This window comes from Simochromis diagramma, unplaced genomic scaffold, assembly GCF_900408965.1.
Source record: "Simochromis diagramma unplaced genomic scaffold, fSimDia1.1 OVJJ01000344.1, whole genome shotgun sequence".
Taxonomy (NCBI): Eukaryota; Metazoa; Chordata; class Actinopteri; order Cichliformes; family Cichlidae; genus Simochromis; species Simochromis diagramma.
Window position 1 is genome coordinate 3,310,539 of NW_024387375.1, and position 15,353 is coordinate 3,325,891.

Consider the following 15,353-nt stretch of genomic DNA (forward strand, 5'->3'; position numbering starts at 1 on the left):
TTTCTCTCCCTCTCTTTATTTTATTCTTTCTCCCTGTCCTGTCCCCCAGTCATGTCTGTCCCGTTTGTAGCAACCGAAAATAAAATAAAATAAATACATAATTATAATAAAGGTCAATCAAATGGACCAATATGGAAAGGCCAAGATGATCCACTTGGTAAAATAAATCCGCTTGGCATCTTTCTTGGCCTTAAGACAACAATTCTGATGGCTAAAGATCCAAACGGGACAAAAAGAAAAAAATAAATAAAATAAAAAAAAAAAAAACACCTGTTGCTACAGTTATAATATTACCACATTATAGTATGAGGTGTCAGGTGTCCTGTAACATTTGGACCACATTTAGCTACCATAACACTTTCTGTACCTAGTGTTTAGCTCACTGCATGATTTCTGCTGTGCATCTGGCCATAGAACCATAGCTGAGTAAACATTAACAAGACATTATGGCACTTGTGGAGTGTTACTTCACTTGGGTTTTCTAAAAAATATAATGAGATGAAGACATTAACTTTTGCTGAGTACATGTTGAGCTATCCTCTCTCCCATGTGTCTGTGTCACTCTGATTGGTTAATCTCATGATGACTCATATGAAAAAATGTATTGACAAATGCATTGAGTTTTTAACTCTCCTCATTAGTCTGTTACGGAGTATGTTAGAAAACCAAAGCCAGGAAACTGTTTTCAGCACACAAAGTTTTTATACAACAGAAGATGCATTCAATCCTTTTTAGTAATTGTCTTTGGCTGCTTTTTTATCTCTTTTTAAATCCTGTTTGTATCATGTTCTCTGATGTTCCTCAAATTGTAGTTGAAAGAAAACCAAAAAGGATGGAGGGAGATGTTATGAGGAAAGAAGAGGCTGTGAGAGAACCACTGAGTGGTTTACGGAAAGGGGAAGTGAAAAGTGAGGATTTCAGTTTACCTGAGTGTACAAAACTGGCCGGCAGCAAGCCCGTAGCCTTGCACTCAGATGGTGATGTTGTGATTGGAGGATTTTTCCCTCTGCATTATGTTGCATCTAAGCCAGAGTACAGTTACAACAGTAACCTCAAGTTACATCTTGCAGTGGGTGAGTGTTAATATTTCTATCTTATTTTTTTCTTTCAAAGTTTCAATGTTTAAAAACAAAAGAGAAAGAGAAAACAAGATTTGGGGTTTTGATAATATTCCTGTGATTTCTGTATCACTTTAGATAATTTATTTATTTAAATTTTTTGTTTGTCAGCCTTTACCACACCGCGTTTCACTGGATGATGACCATGGTTTTCACTGTGGATGAAATTAATCGTAATTCAAGCCTATTACCAGGTGTTAAACTAGGCTACAGAATTATGGACAGCTGTGACCATGTCCACACCAGTCTGCAAGGACTTTTTTCCTTAATCAGTTACTCCAAAACTGTGAAACAAACAGCAGAAACTGAAAACAGCAGAATTCAAATGGAGGGATTAAACATGGCAGGGATAAAAAGGAAGCCTAGGATCCTATCCTCAGTAGAAAAAAGACATGCTGAAGTTAACATGTCAAAGCCTAGGACTCTTAAAGACGCAGAAAATTACATGAAAGAAAAATTAACAGTAGAAATGAAGACAAGGGAGTATTCCCCCTGTCTGAATTATTCTCCGGTGCCTGCTGTGATTGGTCTTGCATCCTCTACCCCTACAAGAGCTGTAGCTCACACGCTTGGCCCTTTCAACATACCACTGGTAATAAATTGCTTAATCACGTTTAATAATAATTTATGTCTAGAGTTTGTTTTAATTCAATATCATAAAATAACCTGTCTCCTTATAGGTGAGTTATTTTGCCACTTGTAGCTGTCTTACTGAAAAGCATTTGTACCCATCATTCTTGAGAACTGTGCCAAGTGATCTCTTTCAAGTTAGAGGTCTCGTAAAGCTTGTTACTTTCTTTGGCTGGTTCTGGGTGGGCACAATAGGGACCACGGTGAGATAAAGACTTTAATAAATCTCCAGCTAATCAGTCATATACAGGGCACAAAAAGAATCGTTAATATACACAGACATGACTTACAAGTTCTTTTTGGGGATACATTTCAGGATGATTACAGTCTTTATGGTATCCAAGCATTCTCTATTCAGTTTGGACAACAAGGTGGGTGTGTGGCATTTCATCTCACGATCCCGACATCACCCACAGTCGCTGAGATACAAAAAATGGCAGACAAACTCCAGAGGTCAACAGCTCGGGTTGTGGTGGTATTTGCCAAAGACGTAAATTTGCTAGATTTGTTTTCAGAAGTAAGTATCTCAGTTTTTTGTGGCTTTCCCTATATTGTGACACATTTTCTAGTGTTTTAAGCTATATTATGAAAAGATAGGTATTTCAAATGAATTGTTTTCACATTAATCATCATTTCTTTCTGTTTCCTACAGCTTACTCAGAGAAATATGACAGGGATACAATGGGTAGTCAGCGAAGCCTGGATGACCGCTACTCAGCTGACCACTCCTGACTTCCATAATCTTCTAGAGGGAACACTGGGTTTCTCCTTCCCTGGAGTCAGCATCCCAGGCTTGAAAGAGTTTCTTCTGAATGTCCCACCATCTCCCAAACTGGGAATGGAGTTGGTCAATGTGTTCTGGGAAGAATATTTTGGTTGTAAGCTAGAGTTTGAAAGAGACAAAAGTGAAGAATATGAAACTAATGCTTTGAAAAACTACAAACTAGGCTCTCAAAACAATTCTGGTTTCATGGTCGGGCTTACTGTTGGGCAAAGTTTAATTTAATATGTCTGTTGATAAAAGTAATGAAGGCGCTCTGAAAAAAACTGTATGCACAGGTTTAGAGGATCTGAGTTACACAGATAGCAGTTATAGTGATGTATCTCAGGCCCGAATATCCTATAATGTGTATAAAGCTGTGTATGCCGTTGCCCATGCTCTGCATGCTTTCTTAAACTGTAACTCAACAGGACCTACCGGGGGATTGTGTGAGATGCACAACTCATTTACAAACGGTCAGGTAGCTGAATAAGTTCATTTGTATGTCAAATGATGTTAAATATGTTAATCAAGCTTCACATGTTTGGGTTTTTTTTTTTTTTAATTTTATTTCATGATGAATTTGTATCAGGTTTATTATTAACATTTTTTAAAAATCTTTTTTATGTAGTTTCTTCAATATCTGTAAATGGTGAATTTCACCAACCAGTTTGATGAGAAAGTATATTTCGACTCCAATGGAGAGCCAGTCCCTCTCTATGACATCATTAACTGGCAGAAGGACAGCAAGAAGGAAATTAGGTGAAATGCCATACTTCAAGTTAACTTTTTGTGAAGATGATCATAAGTCAAGAACTACACTTGTTGTATACATTTAAGGATACCAATATTGTTTTTTAATGTAATGTTTTTACATTTATTGTTTTTGACTGACTGCATTGCATTGAAATTATCTCTTCTTTTTTCTACTAGTTTTGTCAAGGTAGGAAATTATGATGGTTCAGCTCAGGAAGGACAACAGCTGCAGATACTGAAGAACACTATAGTATGGACAACAAGACAGTCACAGGCAGGTCATAGTTATCCCAAACCTATTATTTATGTTACTTTAAATGGTGAAAAGTCTTTGGTAACCATGTCAAACAACCTATTAATTCACATTGTTATATCTTTTTTCTGTTTCTTGTTCAGGTTCCTGTATCTCAGTGTAGTGCTCCATGTCCCCCTGGCAGCAGGCAGGCCACACGCCAAGGAGAGCCCAAATGCTGCTTTGATTGTTTGCCCTGTGCAGATGGAGAGATCAGCAACCAGACCGGAAGCCTTTTATTTATTTATTTCCAAAATGCTATTAAAGTTATTTAAAATGACAGATATGTAATGAATAGTTTCTGACTGTTTACATGCATATTTCTGTGTTTTGTGTTTTCAAAGGTTCCACTGAATGTATCAAATGTCCAGAATACTTCTGGTCAGACAAAGAAAAAGTGAAATGTGTTGCAGGAGTAGAAGAATTCCTGTCTTTCAGTGACATGATGGGAATCATCCTGGTAGCAATTACCTTGCTGGGTTTCATACTGACCACCATCATCACCATTGTGTTTCACAGTTTCCGCTATACACCCACCGTCAAGGCCAACAATGCAGAAATAAGTTTCTTGCTTCTCCTATCACTCAAGCTCTGTTTCCTGTATTGTCTGGTGTTCATTGGTCAGCCGTCTTGGTGGACATGTAGGCTCCGCCAGGCAGCATTTGGGATCAGCTTTGTCCTGTGTTTGTCCTGCCTCCTTGTTAAGACTATTGTGGTCCTCCTGGCTTTCCAGACTAATGTACCTGTTTCCAGGGGTCGGATGCTGTTTGGTACATTCCAGCAGAGGATTCTGATCTTGTGCACTACAGCTCCTCAGGTGAAAGGGAGAAAAAATGTCTGCAACTTTGACATCAGTTTGTTTACATTGTATAGTTTTAGATTGTGTTCTTCTGTTGTTTTACCCCAACCTTTAGATTTGTCTCTCTACTGGCTGGGTGTTGGGTGCACCTCCCTTTCCATTTAGGAATTGAAACTACCAAGCTATAACTGGAAAAGTGAGTAAGAAAACTGTTTCTGTATTTTCTTATAAAGCCTGCCTAAAATATTGCAAATGGACATATGATATATTTTTCAAATGTATAATTTTTATTTTAAAAAAAAAAGTATCTCAAAAACAATAGGATGGGGGCAACAAAATGTCTTGCAATTTCCTTATACATTGATGATGTCATAGCCACTATAAATAGGCCTGTCACAATCTTTGTGAAATTCATTGTTGCCATTAAGTTTATAATTCGCTAAAATGGTACATTTGAGCAGTTTAAAGAATCAATCTTTTTTTTTCTATATAATTCTATATGTTTTACTGTGAATAAAGTGTTTGTACTTTTTAATCTATAAGATTCATAAATTAAATTCTTTCATCTACCCTTATTTACATTTTACATAATCAACTTTTTGGGAATTAGTTTTGTATTTATTTTCATATTGTCGTTAACCATCAACATAATAAAATCTTACACACGGGGACTTTAGTAGGTAAAGTAGACACAAAAGAGTAAATAATTATAATCACATAAAATGTACCATCTCTCAAAATCCATTCTAACAAATTTCTGGACATCTTTAGATTGTTGTGGAGTGTAAAGAGCCATGGCCTCCTGGGTTTTACCTGCTCCTTGGTTACATTGGCCTACTGGCCTTTGTCTGTCTTCTCCTGGCATTCTTTGGACGAAAGCTACCGGACACATTCAACGAAGCAAAGTTCATCTCCTTCAGCATGCTCATTTTCTGGGCTGTGTGGATTTCTTTCATTCCAGCTTATGTCAGTTCTCCTGGGAAATTTTCTGTGGCAGTGGAAATATTTGCTATCTTAGCATCCAGTTTTGGGTTGTTACTTTGTATTTTTGTGCCCAAATGTTACATCATTTTACTGCACCCTGAAAGGAATATTAAGAAAGGCATGACTGGGAAATATCAAAGATGAACATTTATATTTTGCATTCTTTTTCAGAGTTAATAATTTATAATTTCATTATGCCACATGATACCACATACCATACCACATGAGATATGTTTCCCCCCCCCCAATACTTATATTATTCAATTACTTGTGACTTCAGTCGCAAAAAGCTTATACCTCATCTGTAATGTAATGTGGACTTCAATGTACTCTGTCCTTTAGGGGGCATTTTATAAATGTTCGATAACCTCAACAACAGCATTAAGGAAACTTGTAAATATCCCTCAAATCTTCCCTCTTTTTCATTCAATAATGTCTCAAGTTGATGGTGCATGGGTTTTGAAAATTCATATTACTTTCACATTCAAAATTTTCCTGATTCCCCTATCACATGAGAAACTTTGCCTAGTGTCTTGTTTTAAGTTCCACAGCCGTACTCCCATCAGCCATGTATGGAAGCTTTGCTCCCTCTGGAAAGAAAGAAAGAAAGAAAGAAAGAAAGAAAGAAAGAGAGATTCTTTCAGGTCCCTTGGGTTGCAACAGTGGATGGAGCCACATATTTGATTCAGGACTTGTTTACACGTTCCTAACACAACCCTCCTGCTGTGTCTACTGCCAGTCTAGAACCTTCTCCTTGTTAGGCAAATGCATTGTCAGATCTTTACCTTTACCCACTGTGAAAACTGAACTTAACTAAATTGAATTGAATATGTAACACTGTGGAGCCAATTAATTAATCAATACATACATACATACATACAGTGCTTAAAAATATTTCACAATTATACAATCTGTAGAAATCTGTCAAAAACCTTTTTAAAACTAAAAATTATATTGTTGTTTATTAGGCAAATAACAAACTTAACTACATTTCTACATCCAAATTTGGGACAGCACATTAGACTTCTCTGAGAAGTCAGAAATCAATCTATCATAACCTTCAACCTTTTGCTCAGGAATGCAAGTAATTAACTATAATTTGGCATCTTAATAATAATAAAAAATAACTGTGTGCTTTACTGTTGCGTCTGCTTTTTTGTCAAACAGTAAATTTGAAACGGATTCATGGATAACAATTTTAATTAATAGCTTGCACAGGAAACCGTCCTGTTAATTCAGGACAGCTGTGGCAAAAACTTACATTAGGTGGTGGTCCAAAAAATTGATTAAACACTCTACATAAATAATAACTTTATTTGTATATCACTTTTCAGAACAGAGTAACATAGGTCTTTACAGTTTGAATAAAAGCCACATATTAAAGATAAGTATACATGTTCCAACACATACAACTTCATATATGCAATCAAGATATAAACTAAGGCACAAAATATTGAGGAAAAGATTATGTTAAAGCTAACCTATAAAAATGTAATTTTAGCAGTCCATTGAAACAAATCACAGATTTAGCCAAACTAACAGGGTGATGAAGACTGTATGAGAGGTTGTGTGCTACAACCTCAAAAGTTGACTGCATGTGGTTTTAAAGTAACAGGGTGAGACAATTACCATTTACCTTGCTAAAACAATCTGAGAAGTCAGCTGCAATGATAATGTTTCAGTAGCTCTGATATATAAGCAGAGGCCTCTTCGTGTAGACCTTTATATGTTAATAACAGGATTTTAAAACTGTTTTAAAACAGGCGTCTGTGTCCTGTGCAGAGAACACAGGACACACAGCAAGAAAGAAGATGCAACAAAGAACAGAACGGTATAAATAGACAGGTAGAGATTAGGGCAGAGTAGATACACTAAAGAAAGGTGATTAAGAAGAAACACTCAATGCATCATGGAAATCCCCCAGCAGCCTACATCTATTGCAGTTTAACTAAGGGAGGATCCAACTCTAACTATATACTTTATCAAAAAGGAACATTTTAAGCCTAATGTTAAAAGTAGAGAGGCTTTCTGTCTTCCGAATCCAAACTGGAACTTTGTTCCACAGAAGCGGGGCCTGAAAGCTGAAGCCTCTGCCTCCCATTTTGCTATTAAATACTTTAGGAACCACAAGTAAACCTGCAGTCTGAGAGTGAAGTGCTCTAATGGGGTGATACTGTAGTATAAGGTCATTGAGATAAGATGGGCCTGATTATCCAAGATCTTATATTTGAGCAGCAGGATTCTAAATTTGGGTTTGGATTTAACAGGGAGCCAGTGAAGGAAAACCAATACAGGAAAAATAGGCTCTTAGAAAGAGAGACCCATTCTGGACCTCAGGGACCATCAATATCTTGCATTTCAAGGGCCAAAGATCACTGTTGAGGTCCCTGAGGTCCAGAATTGGTCAAAATCCACCACCCAAAAAAAATAAATAAATAAATAAAAAAAATAGAGGGGAAGCCTGGAAATGTCTGGCCTCCACATCCTTTATGTTACTTTTGCCTGGGAAAGTTGGCGAGTTCTTCCTGCAGTATCTGAGCATGCTAGGGTGGAGTAAAGGTGGGAGTAGTTGTTGCAGGGGTTCTGCGTGAGAACAATAGGTGGTAGCCATGGGTCATGGTGGACAGCACCTTTGGGACCGCCCCTATTGACAATTTTGCTGCCCTGTGCTGAGTTGACAGATGAGGTGGCTGGCCAACCTGGGTTCAGGAATAGTCAGGAGGTGGGGGATGCTTGGGCACCTCCAAGCCTTAAGTTTGTCCTCCTCCTCTTCTTTATTGGCAAAAGGCCAGCTGAGGTCTCCCAATCCCAATGTTGGGACATTAGGTGCTGGTTGAGATGCAGATGACTTGGTCCTTTTGGAACCAGAAGTGTGTCTGGAAAGGACATTTGACATTTCCTGCACACAGCAGTGACTGTCCTGAGCCTTTTGCAACAGTTGAGCTGCTCCTGAACCTGCAAGGTTTACCCTGAAAAGACAACAGCAGGTTGCTCTAGTTGATGCAGGGATAATAAAACAGTCTATTCAGAAATGTGGAAAGCACACATTTATCATGTCCATCCTCCAGGGGCATGAAATACACACACAGTTGGGAATCTCACGACAGGCTAAAAGCTAAATTAGCTTGCTGCTTGCTACTGCCAACCACCATCTGTTGCTTGAAAGCATTTCTTTCATTTTATTTTAAGTTTGTTTTGTTTATTTTCTCACACACAGGCTGTTTAGTGATGTGTGTGAATGCTTTTATTACTGGGAAAGAGTTGCTGCTTCAGGGAAGCTGGAGAAACTCTCACTGCACTGACTTTTTATGTTTGCGGGATCTTTAATTCAAGGGGTACAATGTTTTCCTTCCATCATGTCACGTCAAGCTCAGGTACTTCATGATTCGGCTCAGGTCATGCTCATGTTACATGTTCATGTTTTTTCCACATTTCTCGCATGCTCTGGTCTTGAATCATGTTCATGTCCTTTTTGTCACAGTTATCATAGTGTAGTTTTTCCAGTTTAGGTTTTAGTTTAATTTATGCCCATATTTGCTTTGGCAATGTTAAAAAAATATTTAAAAATACAGTAGGGTTCATCAGTATGTAAATTAAAGTCACCTGCCAAAATGTTGGGTTTTTTTTTTTTTTGGTTTGCTTTTTCAAATTTAACAACAGCACTTGAAAGCAGATGAGAGAATTCATTCATGAAATCATTTTGGAAATCATTTAATTTGGGAAGTCGGTTGATAATACAGAAATGTAGCCCAATTAGCAATTGATTAATTGCTATTAAGTAAATAATTGCTTATCTGGCATGCTCATTATTATTATTAAGTCTGGGTGTAGAAAGAAAAAGGTTGTTGGGTCAATTCAAGCAGGAGACATTAATCCCAGTAAGGGTATCCAGCATAAACCTCTAGCAAATCAAACATGTGGAGATACCTGCTGTAGCAACTCGTGACAAGACCACACATGTTCAGACAGACACACACACACACACACCCAATACACCATGGTAACCTTCACTTATGTGCCCTTATGTGCAATATTACTAAGTGCATCTCTTCTGATGCAACGTAGTACTTTTTTTAATTCTGTTTTATATAGTATGTTTTTTCTATTTTATCTTATTCTATTCTTGTATTTTTCTTCATTTTGCTGCTCTTATCTTGTATATATTTTCTGAATTTATAGCTGAATACATTTAATCAAGGTATGTGTTTTTGTTTCATTTCCTTGGCACATGCAAGGTCTGTGCAATTAAGACTTTAAACCAGTGACCAAGACTTGACACGAACCTAATACAGTTTGTCATCTTACTGGTTGAGACTCTCCCATCTTCAGAGGAATCATCTTAACTGGTGCTAAATCTTCAAAATTTTCTTTTGTTTACTTGCAGTATACTATCTGCCTGACAGACCTCTAAACTGCAATAGATGTTTTTGGCCAGCCAGTTAACGTGGGGCACATTTGGCCTTCACTGATAGTGAGTCGAGCTGTCTAAACTTATAATCTTATAGTTAGGTGGCAGCTGTGCTGTGAGATTTGGGCCACATTTGAGCTCAGAAAATTTGATATAGTCAGTGTTAGACTAACTTCATCATATCAGCTTTAGTGTGGCCCACTCACCCATAGCTGTGCCACAAGTATCAATAACGACCCAAGTTGTTGCCAACTGTGACTTTTTGGGGTGGCTGTAGCTCATGAAGGTCATCTACTAAAACAGTATGTTGGGGGTTTAATCCCTGGCCTCTGTAAGCCAGAGTCTTCTTGGGCTCGATACTGAACCCTAAATTGCTCTCTGATGTGTTATGTGAATGTTAGATATACTTAGGCATAGAAAAACTGTGTTTCTTAAAGTTGTTGTTTAAAGTGCTTTGAGTGCACTAGAAAAGTGGAATAGAGATATATAAGAACCAGTCCATTTACTTTACTTGGGTTTTCTGACAAATATAATATAATATAATATAATGAAAAGATTAATATTTACGTGGTAGAAATATGGTATGAGCATCACTATTTGTGGAACATGGCTATGGATATTTCCACATAACTTTGCTATTGAAACAAACATTATATTGAGAAAATCAATTCAAACTCAGCAGGCAAATAGAATCATTGTCATTACTTATGTTGTGTTTTTTAAATGAAATATGTGTCAGTTTCTTTCTTTTTCATTATTATTATAATCTTATTAAGATGGTTTAAGACATTTCATAACTTTGAACAATGATATTCACTCTCCTTTTGCATTTCACTCTGATTGGGTGATCTCATGATGACTCATTTGAATAAGTGCAATAACATAACCATCATAGTTTTTAATGCACTGCATTAGACTCTTAGAGATTATGTTGGAGATGCATTGTTGTCAGCACAATTTCTATAGGGCTACAGTGGATTATGCATTATGAATTCAACCGTTTGTAATTATCTTTGGCTGCTTTTTTGTGTCTTTAAACTTGCTTGTATTATGTTCTCTGATGCTTCTGTAGCTGAAAGACAGCTCCAAAGGGTGGAAGGACATGTTCTGAGAAAAGAGGATGTTGTAAGTAAGACAGAACCTGGTTTAAAGATAGGGGATGTGAGAAGTGATTCTAGTTTACCTCAATGTGTAAAACTGGAAAGAAGTGAGCTTCTAGCCTTGCACTTGGATGGCGATGTTGTGATTGGAGGGTTTTTCCCTCTGCATTATGTTGCCAGTGATCCACAGTATAGCTACAAAACTAAACCAGAAACTACATCTTGCAGCAGGTGAGTATAAGTGTACTGTTTATATCTTTTGAGTCTTCATTTTTGTTTTTCTTCCCTAAAATACTGAAATCTCAGTATCAAAAATAATAGTGTCCCTTTTGTTTCACTTTCTATGGTTCAAAGAGATGATTTACATTGGGTGTTTGTGTTAATGTGATTGCTTTATCGCTAAAGAATACTCACCTTATTTCTCGACAGCTTTGACCTCAGAGCCTTTCGCTGGATGATGACCATGGTGTTTGCAGTGGAGGAAATTAACCGTAATTCAAGTCTATTACCAGGTGTTAAACTAGGCTACCGGATTATGGACAGTTGTGACCATGTCCACACCAGTCTGAAAGTTCTTTTTTCCTTAGTGAGTCACTCTGAAGCAGTGAAAAGTCAGGTTAAAGAAATACTTGAAACTGAAAACAGAGGTACTGAAATGAAGACATTAACAACTGTAGGAGTAACAACAAAACAAATGAAAAATAGAGGTACTAAAGTTAAAACCATAATGCATAACAGCCTTAAAAATACAGAAAAATATATAAAGGAAAACACAACAGAAGAAATAAAGACAAGAGAGTCTTCCACATGTCTGTATTATTCTCCGGTGCCTGCTGTGATTGGTCTTGCATCCTCTTCCCCTACAAGAGCTGTAGCTCACACACTTGGCCCTTTCAACATACCACTGGTAATAAATTGCTTAATCACGTTTAATAATGTTTTATGGTTAGAGTTTGTTTTAAGTCAGTTTTATAAAATAACCCGTCTCTCTATAGGTGAGTTATTTTGCCACTTGTACCTGTCTTACTGATAAGCAATTGTACCCATCATTCTTGAGAACTGTGCCAAGTGATCTCTTTCAAGTTAGAGGCCTTGTACAGCTTGTCACTTTCTTTGGCTGGTTCTGGGTAGGCACAATAGGGACCACGGTGAGATAAAGACTTTTTGGAAATATAAAATTAGTTAGATTTAAATAACAACATTATCTTAAAGTCATTTATGTATATATATTTCAGGATGACTATAGTCTTTATGGGATCCAAGCATTCTCTGATCTATTTGGACAACAAGGTGGGTGTGTAGAATTTCATCTCACTATCTCAAAATCATCCACAGTGGCTGAGATACAAAAAATAGCAGACAAATTACAGAGTTCAACTGCTCGGGTTGTGGTGGTCTTTGCCACAGAAGGCCAGCTGGTAGATTTGTTCTCAGAAGTAAGTATCTCAGCTGTTAAGTCTGCCAGTGTGTGATTAGACATATAGCATGAGATATTTTGCAGTACTTCCATAATAAAATACAAAAATCAAATGAAACTGATCATAAAATATTTTTTGTTTGTTTGTTTTTCCTTTGTTTGTGCCTCTACAGCTTGCCAGGAGAAATGTAACAGGGATACAGTGGATAGCCAGTGAAGCCTGGGTGACTGCTAGCCGACTGGCTTCACCAAATTTCCACTCTCTTCTGCAGGGAACACTGGGCTTCTCCTTCCCTGGAGTCAGCATCCCTGGCTTGAAAGAGTTTCTTTTAAATGTCCGACCTTCTCCCAAACCAGGAATGGAATTTGTCAATATGTTCTGGGAAGAGCAGTTTGGTTGTAAGCTGGAGTTTCAAAGAGACAGAACCAACAAATATGAACAGGATACTCAGGATAACTTTAAAGATCCAAATACTTATCAAATAGACCCTCAAAATAGTTCAGGTTACATGGCCGGACTTACTGTGGGACAAAAATATGTATTTAATGTGCCGGATTATATAGATTATGCAGGTGTGGTTGAAAAGCCTTTATGCACAGGTTTAGAGGATCTCAGATATGTTTACAGCAGTTATAGTGATGTAACTAAGGTCAGAATATCCTATAATGTGTATAAAGCTGTATATGCTATTGCCCATGCGCTGCACACTTTTTTGAACTGTGATTCTGTGGGACCTAGCAGGGGATTATGTGAGAAGCACAGCTCATTTTCAAATGGCCAGGTAATTGAAATTACGACAAAATATGTTACACAAGGTTTGTGAACGTTCTTTTGAAATCATCTGTTTTGTTTGTCAGTGTTGAGTTTTTTTTTTTATTCTATTTCATGCAGTTTCTTCAACATCTGAAAATTGTGAATTTTACCAACCAGCTTCATGAAAATGTATATTTTGACTCCAATGGGGAGCCAGTCCCTCTCTATGATATCATTAATTGGCAGAAGGACAGCACAGATGAAATTAGGTAAAACATAATACTTAATGATGCAATTGAAGTGTGAGTATTCATAAACAAGAAGCTTTATTTATATTCATTTTACTCTATTGCTATTATTTGGCCTGATTGCAATTTTAAATAATTTATTGGGAATTTTTTTATGCCAGATTTATCAAAGTTGGAAGCTATGATGGTTCAGCTCCTCAAAGACAGCAACTGCACATAGTGAAGGACATGACTGTATGGACAAAAGGACAGTCAAGGGTAGGTCATTGTTACCCCAAACTCCTTATGCCACTTAAAACTAAACATTTTTAAGCTGTTGAAAATTATTTGATAAACTGTGTCAAATTCTCTAAAACAATCTATTGATTCACATTATTATATCATTTTCCTGTTCCTTGTTCAGGTTCCTGTATCTCAGTGTAGTGCTCCATGTCCCCCTGGCAGCAGGCAGGCCACACGCCAAGGAGAGCCCAAATGCTGCTTTGATTGTTTGCCCTGTGCAGATGGAGAGATCAGCAACCAGACCGGTAGCCCATATATGTTTTTTGTTTTTTTCAAAATGGTATTAAAGTTATTTAAAATGACAGATATGTAATGAATAGTTTCTGACTTTTTACATGCATATGTCTGTGCTCTGTGTTTTCAAAGGTTCCACTGAATGTATCAAATGTCCAGAATACTTCTGGTCAGACAAAGAAAAAGTGAAATGTGTTGCAGGAGTAGAAGAATTCCTGTCTTTCTATGACAAAATGGGAATCATCCTGGTAGCAATTACCTTGCTGGGTTTCATACTGACCACCATCATCACCATTGTTTTTCATCGTTTCCGCTATACACCCATCGTCAAGGCCAACAATGCAGAAATAAGTTTCTTGCTTCTCCTGTCACTCAAGCTCTGTTTCCTGTGTTCTCTGGTGTTCATTGGTCAGCCCTCTTGGTGGACATGTAGGCTCCGCCAGGCAGCATTTGGGATCAGCTTTGTCCTGTGTTTGTCCTGCCTCCTTGTTAAGACTATTGTGGTCCTCCTGGCTTTCCGGGCGAACGTACCAGGTTCCAGGGGTCAGATGCTGTTTGGAACATCTCAGCAGAGGATTCTGATCTTGTGCACTACAGCTCCTCAGGTTGGAAGGACATGAAACTGTCTAAATGTAATGGTTTTTGAATATTGCACATGTTTGGTACTTCTTGTATTCTTCTATCATCCAATCCTTCCCCCCAGATCTGCCTCTGTACTGGTTGGGTCTTGGGCGCACCTCCCTTTCCATTCAGAAATCCAAACTACCAAGCTTCAACTGGAAAAGTGAGTAAAGCACCAAGACTGTACTTTATTTCTTTATTTTGATATTACCATCAGCCATAACCATAGTCTTAAATGTTCTAATCCTTATAGTTAAGGACTTCAGGATTAGAACATAGTTCAATGTAGTAAGTGAGTAATCAGTTGTTAAAATATAACACAAATCATCTCTCTGTACTAATATTAAAAAATGTTGAATATTATCATAAAATAAGTATAATCACATAAAATGTACCATCTCTCAAAATCCATACTAACACACTTCTGGACATCTTTAGATTGTTGTGGAGTGTAAAGAGCCATGGCCTCCTGGGTTTTACCTGCTCCTTGGCTACATTGGCCTACTGGCCTTTGTCTGTCTTCTCCTGGCATTCCTTGGACGCAAACTACCAGACAGGTTCAATGAAGCAAAGTTCATCACCTTCAGCATGCTGATTTTCTGGGCTGTGTGGATTTCTTTCATTCCAGCTTATGTCAGTTCTCCTGGAAACTTTTCTGTGGCAGTGGAAATATTTGCTATCTTAGCATCTAGTTATGGGTTGTTGCTCTGTATTTTTGTGCCCAAATGCTATATCATTTTACTGCACCCTGAGAGAAATATTAAAAAAGGTATGACCAGAAAATGTTGTAGATGAACATCTATATAACATATGTTTTTCAGAGTAAACATGTTATGTCATCTCAGTTAAAAGAGAATAAAACAAAATACTAAATAAGAGATCTTTGTTTTGTTGTTTTATTTTTTAAGCTTATGTTTTTATCACGCACAGGTGGATTAGTACATCACTTA

The 15,353-nt window shown here is 37.4% G+C and overlaps 1 protein-coding gene and 1 pseudogene across 1 annotated transcript; both read left to right on the top strand.

Moving 5' to 3' along the window:
• The first annotated feature begins 759 nt into the window (after positions 1-759).
• Positions 760-5,483, top strand: LOC120719928 (annotated as a pseudogene).
• A 5,176-nt stretch (positions 5,484-10,659) lies between these two features.
• LOC120719371 (extracellular calcium-sensing receptor-like) lies at positions 10,660-15,198 on the top strand. Its single transcript, XM_040008496.1, has 13 exons — positions 10,660-11,078; positions 11,277-11,451; positions 11,614-11,754; positions 11,843-11,995; positions 12,083-12,283; positions 12,438-12,687; positions 12,832-13,046; positions 13,157-13,287; positions 13,428-13,524; positions 13,670-13,793; positions 13,915-14,387; positions 14,486-14,566; positions 14,842-15,198. The coding sequence occupies exons 1-13, from the start codon at positions 10,735-10,737 to the stop codon at positions 15,196-15,198; spliced, it is 2,742 nt and encodes a 913-aa protein (XP_039864430.1). The 5' UTR covers positions 10,660-10,734.
• Positions 15,199-15,353: the final 155 nt, after the last annotated feature.

Bases quoted from the DNA above. Each gene is read 5' to 3' on its own strand.
- LOC120719371 (XM_040008496.1), top strand. From the start codon at position 10,735: ATGAATTCAACCGTTTGTAATTATCTTTGGCTGCTTTTTTGTGTCTTT. The intron at 11,755-11,842 runs GTAATAAATTGC...GTCTCTCTATAG, and splicing joins GCCCTTTCAACATACCACTG to GTGAGTTATTTTGCCACTTG. The intron at 13,047-13,156 runs GTAATTGAAATT...TATTTCATGCAG, and splicing joins GCTCATTTTCAAATGGCCAG to TTTCTTCAACATCTGAAAAT.